Source organism: Strigops habroptila, chromosome 4 (assembly GCF_004027225.2).
Source record: "Strigops habroptila isolate Jane chromosome 4, bStrHab1.2.pri, whole genome shotgun sequence".
In the NCBI taxonomy this organism is placed as follows: domain Eukaryota; kingdom Metazoa; phylum Chordata; class Aves; order Psittaciformes; family Psittacidae; genus Strigops; species Strigops habroptila.
In genome coordinates this window covers 74,949,642-74,964,172 of record NC_046358.1, presented here as the reverse complement: position 1 = coordinate 74,964,172, position 14,531 = coordinate 74,949,642, and the positions used below count along the sequence as shown (strand labels likewise).

At 42.0% G+C, this 14,531-nt stretch overlaps 1 protein-coding gene across 1 annotated transcript; it reads right to left on the bottom strand.

Moving 5' to 3' along the window:
* Positions 1 to 293: 293 nt before the first annotated feature.
* IL20RB (interleukin 20 receptor subunit beta) lies at positions 294 to 13,943 on the bottom strand. The gene is made up of 8 exons (XM_030482264.1): positions 13,830 to 13,943; positions 13,616 to 13,689; positions 8,239 to 8,376; positions 7,339 to 7,529; positions 4,329 to 4,453; positions 1,488 to 1,638; positions 1,019 to 1,164; positions 294 to 419 (listed from the first exon to the last, which is right to left on the bottom strand). Exons 1-8 carry the CDS (start codon positions 13,941 to 13,943, stop codon positions 294 to 296), a joined length of 1,065 nt encoding a protein of 354 aa, XP_030338124.1.
* Positions 13,944 to 14,531: the final 588 nt, after the last annotated feature.

Below are 14,531 nucleotides of genomic sequence, written 5' to 3'. Positions count from 1 at the left end.
CAAAGGGAACATGAGTCAACTCATGTCTGGTCATGGATATGGATATGAAGGTAAACTATAGAAACTAGCAGTTGTCACCTGTGGCCTTTACTTGCTTTTTGTGTAGGTGGATGAAGATGCTACACAGAGGAACAGAGTAGGCTGCACGCTCATCGTATCATTTGGTTTGCAACAGTTTTTAGACAAAGGAAACAATGCTACTTATTGGTACTCTGAAGAAAGTGGCTGGGGCACCATCTGCCAACTCTGCTTACAAGATCTGTTTTCCACAGGCTGTTTTTTTCTGGGGTGCTCTAAAGTGTTTCTTGAATCCACAGTCGGAGAACTTCTTCTGAGGGCATCACATGCACCTTCAGATCACATTGCTCAGTTTCTTCACTGCCACACAGTATCAGCTGAGGGGGGGGCTCTGATACTTTCTGCAAAACAAATGCATTTGCTCAAACACCCTCAGGCTTCTGAGCTAGTCTGTCCATCCACTTTTCCCCACAAACCATTCCTCTCATCCTTCTGGCAACAACTGCCCAGAGACCCAGTGCTCAGGAACCCACAGCCACAAAAGCTGCTGCCTGCATTCTCGCTTGAGCTGGACAGTACATTTCAGCTCATGGGTTAGGCATACTCCTCCTGAGTGAGTGAGAAAAGAGGCTGCTTTCGATTATTTGTTTCTCCTTACCAAGCTGTTGAGAAGCTCAGTGCTGGTACCGGGGCACATGGAGCAGTGCTGCCAATGACACAGCTGTTTTGTTCAGGGAGCAGCTGGTCAGCAGGAACAGTCCATGCTTCCAAAGCTGCTTCCCCACAAGCACCAGCAGCATCCTCCCTGTTCAGGGCTGTAGGCCAAAGGCAGTGACAGTCGTCCAGCCAACTCATGTGGGCTGCTTGACCCCTGCAGCTCAGCTCATCATATCGGAATGAGCAAGGCTTCCTGTGGATGTGTCTGCTTTCTCTGCCTGCCCCATGATCCTGTGAATATCTAGCACCCTAAAAACCAATAAAGCACGGTAAAAAAAGTTACCAGTGTGTCTGGCAGGACTGCAGCAGGGCAGCAGGAATACTGAAGGATTTTACTTGTTTTCCAGGTAAGGAAAGGCAGTGTCAAAGCAGCCATGGCAAAGCCAGCAGAGACGATGAGGGCAGTAACCAGCCACATGGATGTGCCACCTAGAAATAACAGAAGCAGCAAAACTTCTGAGAGGCAAACCTTGTGAGGACAAACCACTCAATGCAGTCAGCCTGCACCCTCTGTGACTGATTTTTCCACCCACCCTGGTGAGATCCTTTGTTGGTACACTCTAGGAAAGGATACCAATGCCAGTGTAGGGGGCTGCCCTACTGAGTTTTTCTTTTTTCCTCCCCCAAGGAACAAATGGGCAGCACATTTGCAAATAAGACAGGAGGTATTGGGTGGAAATGAAAGGAAGAGCTGCTGGGGTATCCTTGGGCAGGACTACACCAGAGGAATAGGAAGGAAGGCTGGCTGTTACCTTGTGCCCCCACGCACTGTGTCTGGCTGAAGCTGCTGCTTCTGTTTATTGCCTCAACGTATGTCTGAGCTTTTACACAGTAATCAGGTCCTGCCTCCATTGTGTCCAGGTGAACCACAGAGCTGGCGTCCTTCACCACCTTCTGCTGCATCTGCCGCAAGCCCAGGAGAGAGAGCATCAGAACACAGGATAAAGACCTAACTGAAAATAGGAGTCCTGACATGATGCTAGCCCAGACTTTACTGGGAGAAAGGGAAGGAACAGCAGGAGGTGTGAGAGAGGGAGAAAAACAGCAAACAAGGAAGCACAGTGGAGTGCAGGATAAGACCACACACATTTGGAAGGGTAGGAGAGGATGGAAAGACAGAGCTGTGAGCCTAAGAAGCATAATGGTGATGTTGGGCCACAACGCTAGACTATGACCTACTTCCCTGGTGTAACGGCTTGATGACTAAGGTCTTGACTGATCCAAGTTTTTGCTGGGATATGAAAATCATGCCTGTGCTAGTGTGATATGATAGGAATACCAGAACCATGCTGTGATAGGGGTGTGAGAGCTGTGCTGTGACTCTAGATCACTAAGAGGGGATGGACTGGGCTAGTGAGGAGCAAGTGAATTTAGTGTGTGCAACTGCAACACACTTCGGCAACCCTTAAACAGCATATGAACACCAGTACATTATTTTCCTGCAATAAATAGGACTCCATTAACTGCTAGCAAAAAGAAGTTGGTATTTCCAGTCTCCCCAGTCATGAGAGGACAGGTAACAATTAGCTAGTTGCTCCTAATTCTTGCTGTGTTGCAGATGCAAAGCCTGCACTCATAGAAGTGATCAGCCTCCAGCATCACACACATACATGGATACTTCCAACAAGCAGTAGGGCTCTTTTGGTAGGGCAAGTCCTTGTCTCCGTCAAAATATCCCTCTCCACAGAAACGCGGTCTTGAGGCCCACTAGTTTTAAAAGATTTCAAGGATGAAATAAGGTCGGTGACTATGTGTGGTGTGTAACCTCTTGCAAAAACCTCAAATCAGACATGTCAAATGTAACAATTATTAAAAAAAGTAATTAAAAGAAGAGAGAACTGGACATGTACTGACCAGCAAACCTGGTGCTTGTGACAGTCCAGTTGTTAGAAACTATTCTGAGGTTTGGAATTAATGTTTAGGTGATTAATATCATATATTGAAGAAGAGTTAACATTTTGTTAAGCCCATGAACAAGGTTAATCTCATTTACTTCAATTTCCAAAATGTAGTCAAGATCTATTTCAAAGCCTATTAAGCTAACAGCCATGGGATGAAAAGGCATCAGAGTGCACTAACCAGGCTGCAACGGCCCTGACCAGCTCTGCCTGGCACCCCCTGTCCATGGCGCAGAAGCCCCATTAAGCTCAGCCCAGGATCTTCAGTCCCAGTCTGAGCTATGCTGGAGTTGTGCCTGTCATAGAATCATAGAATGGTTAGGGTTGAAAAGGACCTTAGTATCATCCAGTTCCAACCCCCCTGTCATGGGCAGGGATGCCTCATACTAGACCATGTTACCCAAGGCTTTGTGCAACCTGGTTAAATGGTGCTCATGAGAATTTTTCCCCTTCATTTTTACAGTCGGTGAGTGTTCCTTAAATTGAGCATCCCCCACCAGAAACAGAAACTTGGGGTTCAGGTTTCCTGGAATAATCAGCTCTGTGGTAGTCATCCTTGTTAACAATTGCTAGGGAAATAAAAAAGTGTGAAGACTTGTATGGTGCTAACCCATAGTGCTCCTGCACCTTGAACTGTGCAGGTTTATTCCCTGCCCACCTTGGTAAAGGCAAAAATAGCTGGAAGGGCTTCCACAGGGAATAGCTAAGTAGTCTGGGAGTCCTTGGCCTGGAAAAAGATACACAATATAAAACTATTTAGAGTGGCAGGGAAAGTGAATAGGGAATAACTGTTCTCTCTCTCTCTTTCCCCTAAACCAGGATTAAGACTGCATAACAGTTAAGCTGCAGAATTCCTGAGTACAGGAAGTTGCACATGCTAAAAGTTTATGTAACTTGAAAACCACAACAGATAAATTAATGGAATAAAAATTCATCAAGGACTATTAATGATACCATTTCTGGTTCAGGAATTTCCTGGAGCTGTGTCTGTGAAATCTCAGAAAATAATCTAAGCGTAATTACACATAGGCTTTCTCCTTCTTAACTTCCTTGGTCATTTCCATTGCCCACTGGCAGAGAAGACATTAGGTTTGATGGTCCCGTGGTCTGACTTTATATGACTGCTGAAATTTAATGCTTTTATGTTCTTAGGTGCTGTGGAAGCACAAGTTCCCAAGAGAAAAAAATTATTGATATCTAGTGAAAACAGAAGGACCTGAATGGAACATAAATTGCCACTGCTTCAGTATCACCCAGGTAGAAGCAATGCCCTCAGCTAAGAAAGTGGTAGCTCACTGTCACAGGCAAGCTGTTTTACAAAAAACTCCTGAGAAAAATGTCAGCACCTCAATGTGACACCTTAATCTTGGTCTGAGTAATCCAAATGATGTTTGGAGAAGAAAGTCAGCATAAACACCTTCCGTTCCTGACTTCTGGTTTCTTTCAATGCTTGAAGTCCTTGAGGAGATTCCTCTTCCCAGAGAAGAAAATGTGGAAAGAACACACAAGCTTCTCCGCAGAGGTAAGAGCAACACACTGGTATGTGCATAGGAATATGGCACACACTGACTAAGACATGTCCTCCAGCCTCACAGCAGGAGCTTGGACTGGCAAACAGGCCCTGGCAATGTCTGTATGCTTTCATTCTAAGTATGTAGGCTCTGTTATTGCCCAAAACCCGAGGGTAAAACTCACCCTACTCTCCTGGCCCTTCTTCCAGTAGAGAACACAGAACTGAAAGGCAGGCCCCATGTCCTCCAGCTCCACTAGTAAATGACAGCCATCTGCTATGACCTTCATCAGAGGTGGGGTCAGGGAAGCTGCCAACACAGAGAGAGCACCATTAACACATCCGAGGCGATCCTTAAAACTTGTCCCGTTCCCAGCTAGGAGAGGGAAAGAAGCTGCCATCATGAGCACGGTAACATTACTCTGGAATAATAGCCAGTTGCTTCAGTGGGGCAGAAAATTCTCTCTGCTCTAGCTCTCATTATGACTAGATAACAGTAGCAGAGTTTGAACAGGATGACCATGACTGGCATTGCAAATGGGAGTTTGGCAATAGCTGAGTTGCACAGAACTTGAAAGCTTCTGAATTCTCTCCAGTAGAGGAAGTGTCTGGCCTAATTGTCCCGTGTGAACAACAGCAGCAGAACCAGCTGGGTGACCAGAAGTTGAGATACCAGATCAGGCCAGTTCTGCTCCTGGGCATTAGCTTAGCGCTAACATACAGAACAGGAGCTGTGAAACCATTGCTTTTTCATGGGAATTTTGGCAGTTACTCAAATGTGAAGGAAAAAGCAGTATGATCCTCTAGCAGTGTAACTCTGTAACTCTGGCAGCTGACATGAATGCTGATTTTCTTCTAGTATCTACATGGTTTTAGATAGACTTGGGCTGCTGACCTGCTGTGACTAAGTTTTTGTAAATGTATGCAAGTAAATCTGCAGATGATTTGCTTCATGCTTGCTTTGATATTCAAAGATTGGTTCAGATTGGGATTCTGCTGTGAGGAGTATTAGTGAAACAACCAAAATCAATCAAGCATGGATGAAACTACATACTGAGAATTTGTGAACTGGGAATCAAGGCAGTACAAAGATCACATCTGTGCTACTTATATGTGCCATTCTTTACCACTGTTGTGACTGAAACTGTTTTTAACTTCCTTGCTTTTAAGAAACGAATCTCCTTCGTTTCTTAAAAGCAAGGAGAGCAATGTATAGCCACATACAGAAGAGATGTTCTTAATAGAGTTTGGTCTTACATCCAGTGAATTGCCATTAAGACTGAGCAATATAAGAAGGTAAAATACAAATATGTTCATAAAGAGTGTGCCACAAATGGGACACCTGGAAAACTACTTTATACTTTTAAATTGAAAAGTGAGAATCTGCTTAAAGGTATGTCTCAAAATAAAAAAAAAAAAAAGTCTTAACATCATTTGGAGGTTAAAAACAAATACTGGCATAATGTTTTAACAAATGGATATTGCAAGATGCTACCACTAACCAAACAAAAGCATTTAGGTTTCTCTCTATGCTGGCACACTGGATACCAATTAACTATTTGAATTTTGAAAAATGAAGAAGAGAGACATAACTAAATTGCTAGTTTGAGGAAGGTCTTTTAAAAGTGTTTTCCATGTGTTATCATAATTTATGTGTATCTACATTTAAGGCTTTGACAGTGGAGCTATTTAGACTACAAGTACTGTGGGCTGTGCTGACACCCTGACGGTCTATGAGCCACATACAGAACCAGTGGGCTGTGCTTTGAATTCCTTAGTTCCTCTCAGACTCAATGCCACATTTCCTAAGAGGTGCAATAGCAGAGGCAAGGGAAAGTGAGCAATAAAAATGCATAAGGACAAGAACTTGCAGTGATTTTTCTTTCTCCTTTAAATATTTGTCCTTGTATGCACATTCATACTACAGCCCATTGCAAGCTGTATCCTGTGAATGTTCACAGCTTAGCCAGAGGATTGTATTGGGGCCTCTAAGACACAGGACTAAGCTGACAAATACTTCACCATACCATGAGAAAGTTGCTGCTTTTCTTCATGAAGAGGCTCAAACTAAGGCATATGCTTCCACACCTGACAGTGTGGTCTGTGGCTCAAGTCTGTGTCACCATAGCTCCTGGAAAAGGGAAGGATTTTTCATCTAAAGCACTATCTAGAAAACACTTCCACACCAATAGACATGCTCACCAGCTTAGGTGGCACTTCTCATGGTGCTGCTTTGACTAAGTGCTCTGTATGAGTGAGGACTGCTCACTTATGAAATAGTAGATAATTTCCAAAGAATGACTGATGAAGGTGTAAGATCGGGTCAGTTCTGGTCTTGGACAGGCAATTTCTTTCCTGGCTGAAACTGATGACTGCTGCCCATCCCAGACTGAGACTTGCACTCCAATAGTGACCTCAACAGAGGTTTTCCACCACAGTTTTTATCGCTGAAATCAGTTGACTAAACAGCAGAGAACAGAGGCAATGATTCCAGAGAAACACTGGAAACAGCATGCTAATTTTAGGCTGCAACATGATCCTTAGGTTGAGCTAGACTTCAGACTTTGCAGGAGTTGGAAGGATATGGAGAAAATACCCTGCATTGCTAGGGCTGCAGCAATGTTACAGTTTGCTTTTTATTTTCCTCTTCTGAGGTCACTTCATATATCTGACAACATGGGAGGAGGGAATCATGTCTGGAAGGAACTGGGATTTCCAGGACAGCATGAAGCAGATAGAGGGCGACATGGCTGTTTTCTAGAGTAAGTGCTTCCGTAGGATCAGGAAGTGCTTCCCTAGGATCAGGATTCTGGACTCTCAGAATTGACTAGATGACAGGGATTAGATGGAGCAGTGACAGCAACCCTGGTTGATCAGAACCTTTTGAAATCAGAGGCAAGAGTAGCCAACTTGCCAAAAGAAATATTTTCTTACCTATCTTAGAATCCCTGGAGATTCAAGCCCTGGTAAATTTGGCCCTGCCTCAGGAGGAACTCATTTCCATGAACACAGCATGACTAAGAGTGAAATGTCCCAACCCAAAATGAGAGAAGCTGAGAAGTAGGATGTGCTTTGTGCATTTGTTGGCTTTGTATGACATGCACTGTACGTAAACATATGCATGAGCAATCCCTCAACACCAGACTGAGAAATTAACACAACACGATGTAGCTTAAGCCAAACAGCAGGACTCACTTGTGATGCGATTGAAGAAACCTTTCAGGGTGCCCCACTCTGATCTTCTAGTGCCAACGTCTGCCCTTACGCGCAGGTTATAGGCCACAGTGGCTGAGATATCCTCTGTGATGTTGCACACCGTGGCTGTGATGAGTGAACATTCACAGATGGGAATCCAGCTTTCATTGGCATAGTCTCGTTCGTACTCACTGAGGAGAGGAAAAGAAAGCAAACTGGCAACAGTCTGGTAGGATGTATATCTGTGACATATAGGCTAAGGCTGCTTGCTAGTTCTTTCCAGGTAAAACCAGTACTGGGGTGCATTGGGGCTGGAATAACAGGAGTGTATGGAACCAGTATGGGTGTGGTTTAGATCTTATCTAGACAAAATCTCCCAGAGCCAGCTTATTCATGAGTCAAACAGAGCATGATAGTGTAGGAGGTGGGGATAGCCAACACAGTGTTGATGCCTCAGATCCTTCTCACTCACTTCACTTGATCATCCTAGGTAAACCAGAATTCCAAAGCCATACTGTAATACAAGTCATAGCTCAAGATGGATCAGAAACCTCCTGTAATGTGTGTTAGATGTTTAAAAGATGAACACTGAATAAATCTCTTTCCTTTTCTAAATAAACTGTTGCTAATCCTCCTAACTTTTTAATTCTTTGGGCAGTGGCAGTTTTCATAATTGGGCTTAATGCACAGCTTGGATTACTCTGGTATCTATTGAACTGTAAACAGTCTCAGAATTCAAGCAAAAGGAATTTTTTCCCCCACTTGTAATGAATTAGTATCTAGAGTATCAAACTTCTCCTTTGTCCATGAACTGAATAGTGCTAAAGATCCCAAAATGCCGAATTTTAAGTCTAAGTAAACAGCGTTCAAAGAACAAAGAAGAAGAACAACAGAAGTTACCCCTGAAACTCAACAGAGTATCTCACAGTTTCTCCCTGGACAATCACAGGACTCCAAGATAAGAAATGTTTCATGTTGGTAGAAAGAATAGAGATATTCTGAGGTGCTGGCAGCAAAGCATCTTCACCTACAATTCCCAGCAAAAGAAAAAAAGAAGAAATAAATAAAAAAGGTATATGAATGTACCAGGAAAAAGCTTACAATAGTGCAAAACCATGTTTTGTATTAGAAATACACACTGTTTATTTCAACACTGTCACTTCAGTGTTTGAAAACATTTTTCAGAGAAGAAATGATAACCAAAGTGCAAATGACAGAGCAGTTAGGCTGGCACTGCTTACAGACAGGCAAAGCACACTTTTTCATGATTTCAGCTTTTCATTGTATCAGTAAAACAGGTCAAGCTTTTATAAAGCCATCCAATTTGATTTAATGAAGTCAAGTAACAGATACTCTATTGCACTCTATAGACTGTTCCAATGTCATGGGAAATGTGCTGCTTCTTTCCAGGCTTGACTGGACTGGACACTGTAGAAGATCTTGGCTCTTGTACAGCTTTTTTTACGTTGCAGGATTGTAATAATCTAAGTGCTTGTAGGCTGTAATCAAAGTACCTCTTTGATTTATTTAATGGACTATAAATGAAATTATTACATTATTCTGAGATCGTCAAAGCATATGAGATGGTACCTACAGTGTAGGTAATTTTATTCTATGGAATCCTGATGCAATATCCTTAGCAGTGTTTGGACCAGAGCACAGAAGGCAGGAATCCCCACGAGCACATCCTGCACTACATTATGGGAACAGAATTATCTCAGTTCTGCTACTTTCCAGTCACAAGTACGTTCTCTCTGCTCAGCAGGGAATGGTTCCCAATGAACCATTGAAAGTGAGGAATGGATGGAACAGTTTCAACCAACCCAATGTAGCAGTGGTCATTTCAACACTTTCCCAGAAACAATTGTTCTGTCATAATATCTGTTACCAAGGATTATTTCCTAATTATTTTTTAATGACATCTATTTCACTTAACAAGGCCTATCTTTCATTAGTCTTAACTGCCATTAAAATATGGTATCTTCTTTTAAACTGTGTTTACAAAGTTAACCAGCTAATGTCAGCTGTTCTACTCAGGATCAAAACCAGGTTGACAAGTCCACGAGCAACATTTTCATGATGGTTCTTCTTTTACAGCATTAGAACATTGGTGTTCTTTCTGCCCTTAGAATATTCCCTGTATTTATATCTTTATAAAATCACTAATAATGTGGAGAACCTTGATGCCAACTCTTTATGATTCTTTGGCATAAGTTATATGGATCTGTTGACACAACGCTTAGCCATTCTTTAAAGTAAACGTCAGCTATCTCTAGGATAAGGAGGTCTCTTCCTTGCAATTTAGATAGCAGAAGAGTCACTGGCTGCCATACCAGCAGTTCTGGCCTGTTGAGGGTCCATACTAGTTTCAAGGCACTTTTTGTCTTTATTGACCTTCACTCTGCAGCTTAAGCACCCATTTGGTCCCTACTAATCTCCATGCTTCCCAATATTTAGATTGCTTGCTATCACTTTTCCTTGAACGTGTTGGGAGTTGGCATACCCAAGCGTGTGACTTACATAACAGACTTTAGTTATGCGATCAGACACTGGTTTTTCCATGACTCAGCACTCACAATGATGTTCCGTGTCTGAACAGGGCTGAGCTGTGCTGGAGTGTTTCAGAACTTTTTAAGTCCTTGATTTAGGACTTTTTGGATATGTATTTTTCTTTTATTCAGAAGTACTGAACCCCTGGTTTGCTGGCAAAACCAGTGAATCTTCTATTGGCGCAGTGAGACCTGTCACCTCACTTCAGCTGAACCACAAAGGTTTTATACAGGCACTAAGGTTTCTATCTTCCTTTCATCAGGAAAAACTCTGGACCTAATTACAGTGTATGTGTCTCTATGAAAAAAGTTCACCAATTAAAGTTTCTGTTTGGTGTTAATAATAGACGGCATTAATAGATTCAGGATGAGCACAAATTCTGCTACTCATAAGAACGCTTCTCAATGAAAAATAAGATAAATAAAACCCTAATACTCATCTATGCTATCTACAGAGCATATTTCCTGATTTTTACAGGGCCACATATCTTCTGTGGCAAAGCCATAGCACACGACAGCTATTGGAGCATTTGCACTTTAGTGTGAGAAAGCTAAGTCTCCAGCACTGCAGGTGAGATGGTGGTGGTGAGGTATAGTGTTATGGATGTATAGTTCACATGAATGGTACACTAATCTGAACATCTGCCTTCAGTTGAAGAGAAGTGTATCCCTAGAGAAAGATATTATTTACCTTTCATAATTAAAGAATACAGAAGCAGATATCTGTATGGGCGTAAGTATGCATATACCTGCATGTGTGTGTAGCTGTTACATGTAAAAAGTATAAGATTTTGTGCTTATAAGGTTAAATACTTACATGACAAATACACTAAAGTGAAACTTGTGATTCAGCTTCAGTATGTTTTACTTGATTGATTGTATAAGAATGTTTGTAACTGCGTAACCATGCCCTACTCCAAATACAGTGGGCAGCCCTCAGGAGTGAATGATAAAGGTGTAAAGCTAAAACCTGAGATCTTTTCATCCAGTACACAAATTAAATGGGATTCCTGAGCAATGAAAGCAATGACGCACTTCCCTGCTCTCTGCCTGGGACCCAGAGCCATACTGAAAGCTGTAGTTTGGAAGAGAGGTTCATGCTATTCCAAAATGCTGTTGATCTAGACATAGCGTATCCTGTGTTGTAGCCAAATTATATTCATCATTTCTCCAATCCATCTGTTGCGACAGTCCACAAAGCAATCGTAAGCAAGTAAGTGTTTAACACTGGAAGAAAAGACAATTCTAGGTTATATAAACAGGGAAAGCACCAAGTATAAACAGTGAAGGATGTTTCCTAGTACTGAAATACTCCATTGTCTGTGGTCTACACGTTTTGAAGGGAAAAGAAATAATATACAAAGTGAAGGAGACAACTAGACAGAGAGAGCAGGCAGGACCCAGACGGCTGTTAGCCCAGAGCTGTGAACAACTTCCATTTGATTTTGGATTCACAAGCAATATGTAAATAGCCTCACAGGAAAAGCCAAGCTCGTCTTTCAAGCCAGGCATGTCCAGATTTTCTCTGTAAATAGCATTTCCGCCTCCCAATCTATCAGCAGAATATTACATTTTATTTGTTACATGAAGAATGGATTTCCATTTAGACTGGTGTTGACTTCTTGTTTAACATTTTTCCCCTCTGTGTTAAACTTACAGAATCTACAACTAAAAAAAAAAAAAGTAAAATTCATTATCAAGTCCGATATATTTGTCTGGTTTACTTTTCAGTTAAAAATGCCTTAAATAAACCCTGATAAAATTCCATTGCTCTGGGATAGATTCTTACACCTTTCTTTCTCTGTGAATATAGAATGTAGTAATATTTCATCTCTACTACTTCATCATTTCTTGCTGTTAGTTCACTACTATCACCACTACTTATTGCTCAATGTCAGTGAACACTGCACAAATATTAAGAAAATTACCTCTTTATTCTCCTTTCAGGGGCTCAACAAACACAAGAAGTAACTCCATAATCAGCACTGCATAGTGTTCAGAAGTGCTTTACCACATCTGTGCTTTTTCTGGCATGCCCCTTAAAATTTTATGTACAGGGCTGAGAAATCCTTCTTTACTGTAGTGCTAATAAGGATTAGCTTTTAACTTCTTAGCATTTATTCTTTTCCAAATCTGGAGGACAACAATGTCACCAGCTTCTTGTATCATCAAGCAGCATCTGCCTCTCTGCATATGAGGAAACTTCAGTGAAGGGGAAACTGAAAAGGGAATTCTGGGCTCTTGGTGACAAGAAAATAACATCTGCAACATCCCATGAAGCTAAAGGAATTGCTGTGCAAGCTAAGTGGTTAAAATCAAAGTATTTTAGACAACAACAATAAATTATGCTAAACAATCTCTTCGGATGTACCTCTAACCTGAAGACTGGGAACATCCTCTCCTTCATTTGCCAATTACACAAACTGACTGCAAAAGGCAAGATCTTGGTACATACCCCCTTGCCTGGTTTTCTTCCCATCACATGGGATACAAAGCCTGGACTCCCAGGCTTGGACAGGAACATACCGTCTGCTTACCTGGTGTCTGCTCTGCGCAACCACAGGGGCAGATTTAGACATAAACATTCAGTCAAAACGTTCTTTGCTCAAAAAGGAGACTAGGACACAAATTTTCATGTTTCAGGTCAAGGCCAAAAGAATGGGGGACACAGTGTAAGTTATCCCATCTTTTTCTCCTACTATCTGTCACAGTGTAGAAGACAAAATTGAATGAGTATGCACCTGAGCCAGGCTGGCAGTCACTACGCACAGAGGTGACATGGCTCCTGTGCAGAAACATCACACAGCTAGCCAGGCCTTAAAGGAAAACACAGTAAAAACAAAACTATATTTCTTTAAAGAATAGAAGCCCTGCTTTGACAGCTTTTAAAAAACATTTGTCATAATCATCTGTTTTCCACAGAAGAAACTTTCAGAGCATATGCAACTTGATGCTGAGTCAGTGGTTTCCATACCCAGCAACAAGGAACTATAAATAATTATGTTTTGTTGTGTTTTGCTGGCCAAGAAAGCTTTAAATTAAGTTTTTTTTTTTCCTGAGGCGGAGAACAAAATGGAGCAAGACACAACCTGAATTTAAAAGCTAAGATAGAGAGCACATTTAGAAAGACTGAGCAAAATCCAAGCACACTGGCCAGCCATGTTTGCTGTCTTGAGGACTGAGCATCATAAAAACACTGAAGTATAGCAAGGAGATCCGAGGCCAAACTCCTTTCAGGAGATGGGTTTGAAGCTTAACATTTACTTGGAGAAGCAGAACACAAATTGCACAGCATCCTTCCAAGGTAAAGAGACCTTCAGAGAATATTTTTAAGCTGTTAGTGCTTTATACCATTTCTCTCTGACCCTACATCTGCTCCACAGGCGGGACATCCCCTGTGCTCAGCATTAAGAGGACTTGAAAGTTCAGCTTCTCACAGAACAGCAAAAAAGCAGACACAAATACAGTATTACTAATATCCTTCAAACTGAAACTCCCCTTTAGATTTCAGAATTGACTTGCAGAATACAGAATTTGTGTATTGCCTTTTTCATTTGTTTATTCTAGTATTAACTTTAGATAAAGAATTAAAATTCAATACCTGACCTCATACTATTTGACTTAAGTTTTGTAGCAGTTTGTTTAACAAAAGGACAAAAGACTTTCTGATCCTCACAGCCCCTTCATCTTCCAGCTTAGTCAACAGAAGATATTTTAGCCATTTACCTGTGACATTTGGTGCAATCAGAGCACAGAGGAAGAAGCAGATGAGCTTTAGCAACATTTTGTTCACACTTGTCGCCTTCTCCCATGTTCATACCCTGTTGTGCAGCTCAGGTATTTCCCTTCTAGCCAGGGAGCCCTGTCTGAGCCAGCCATAATGCCAGCAAAGCAGAGACTCCAGGGGAGTATCGCAAACACGGCTTCTCTGCCTGTCTGCACCAGCGTCAAAGACGTACATAAGTTGTTTGCAAGGGCGCAGTTACAGGGAGTGCCCGCGTAATCTGGTGCCAGCATTTCTTGACAGGTCTGTGCAACTGCTGAACTAGATGGCATAACTCTGTTTCACATTGTTAGCAATTGTAGGTATTAAACAAAGACATTGTAAGGAAAAACAGTATTCAACACATATTTCCATCTAATTTATATAGCTCTAAGTGCTCGATTTTTCTGCTCAGCCCCAAAACTAGGAACCAGAAAAGTTCCCCACTATTACTAAGGCATGCGTGTAGCCACAGACCTTGCATGAAGGGCTTTGTGCCCGTGGGCTGGCAGAAGGGAGTTGTATGCTCCCATTTGTCTTCAAATATTATTTTTTGTGGCAGCTATGTTGGGTGTGTACTGAGGAAGACATTCTGTTTTCAGATCTGATTTGGTGCAGACACATGTATCCCTAAGTTTATTCATCTCCCAAGGTCCAAAGCTCTCCACCTTGCCTCTTGAGCAAAGGCAGGCTCTTCAGCTGGATGTAGCCCTGAGACCTTCTTAGAAATCCAAACTGCCTGCTGGTTCCCAGGCTGCAGCAGCAGCAACCCTTATTGTTTGTGAGGTTGGCTTCTTCAGAAGCCAAGGGAGACATGTTCTTCTATGTTCTGCAAAAAGCCATTTAAATTAAATGAAATTCTGACCATACAGATAATGGGG

What these genes read in the sequence shown, in the direction of transcription:
- IL20RB (XM_030482264.1), bottom strand. Translation starts at nt 13,943, where the DNA reads ATGCCATCTAGTTCAGCAGTTGCACAGACCTGTCAAGAAATGCTGGCA. An exon ending in AGAAGGGCCAGGAGAGTAGG is followed by an intron (nt 1,639 to 4,328) that starts GTGAGTTTTACC and finishes GGCTTGCGGCAG; the next exon opens with ATGCAGCAGAAGGTGGTGAA. An exon ending in ACAGTGCGTGGGGGCACAAG is followed by an intron (nt 1,165 to 1,487) that starts GTAACAGCCAGC and finishes TGTTATTTCTAG; the next exon opens with GTGGCACATCCATGTGGCTG.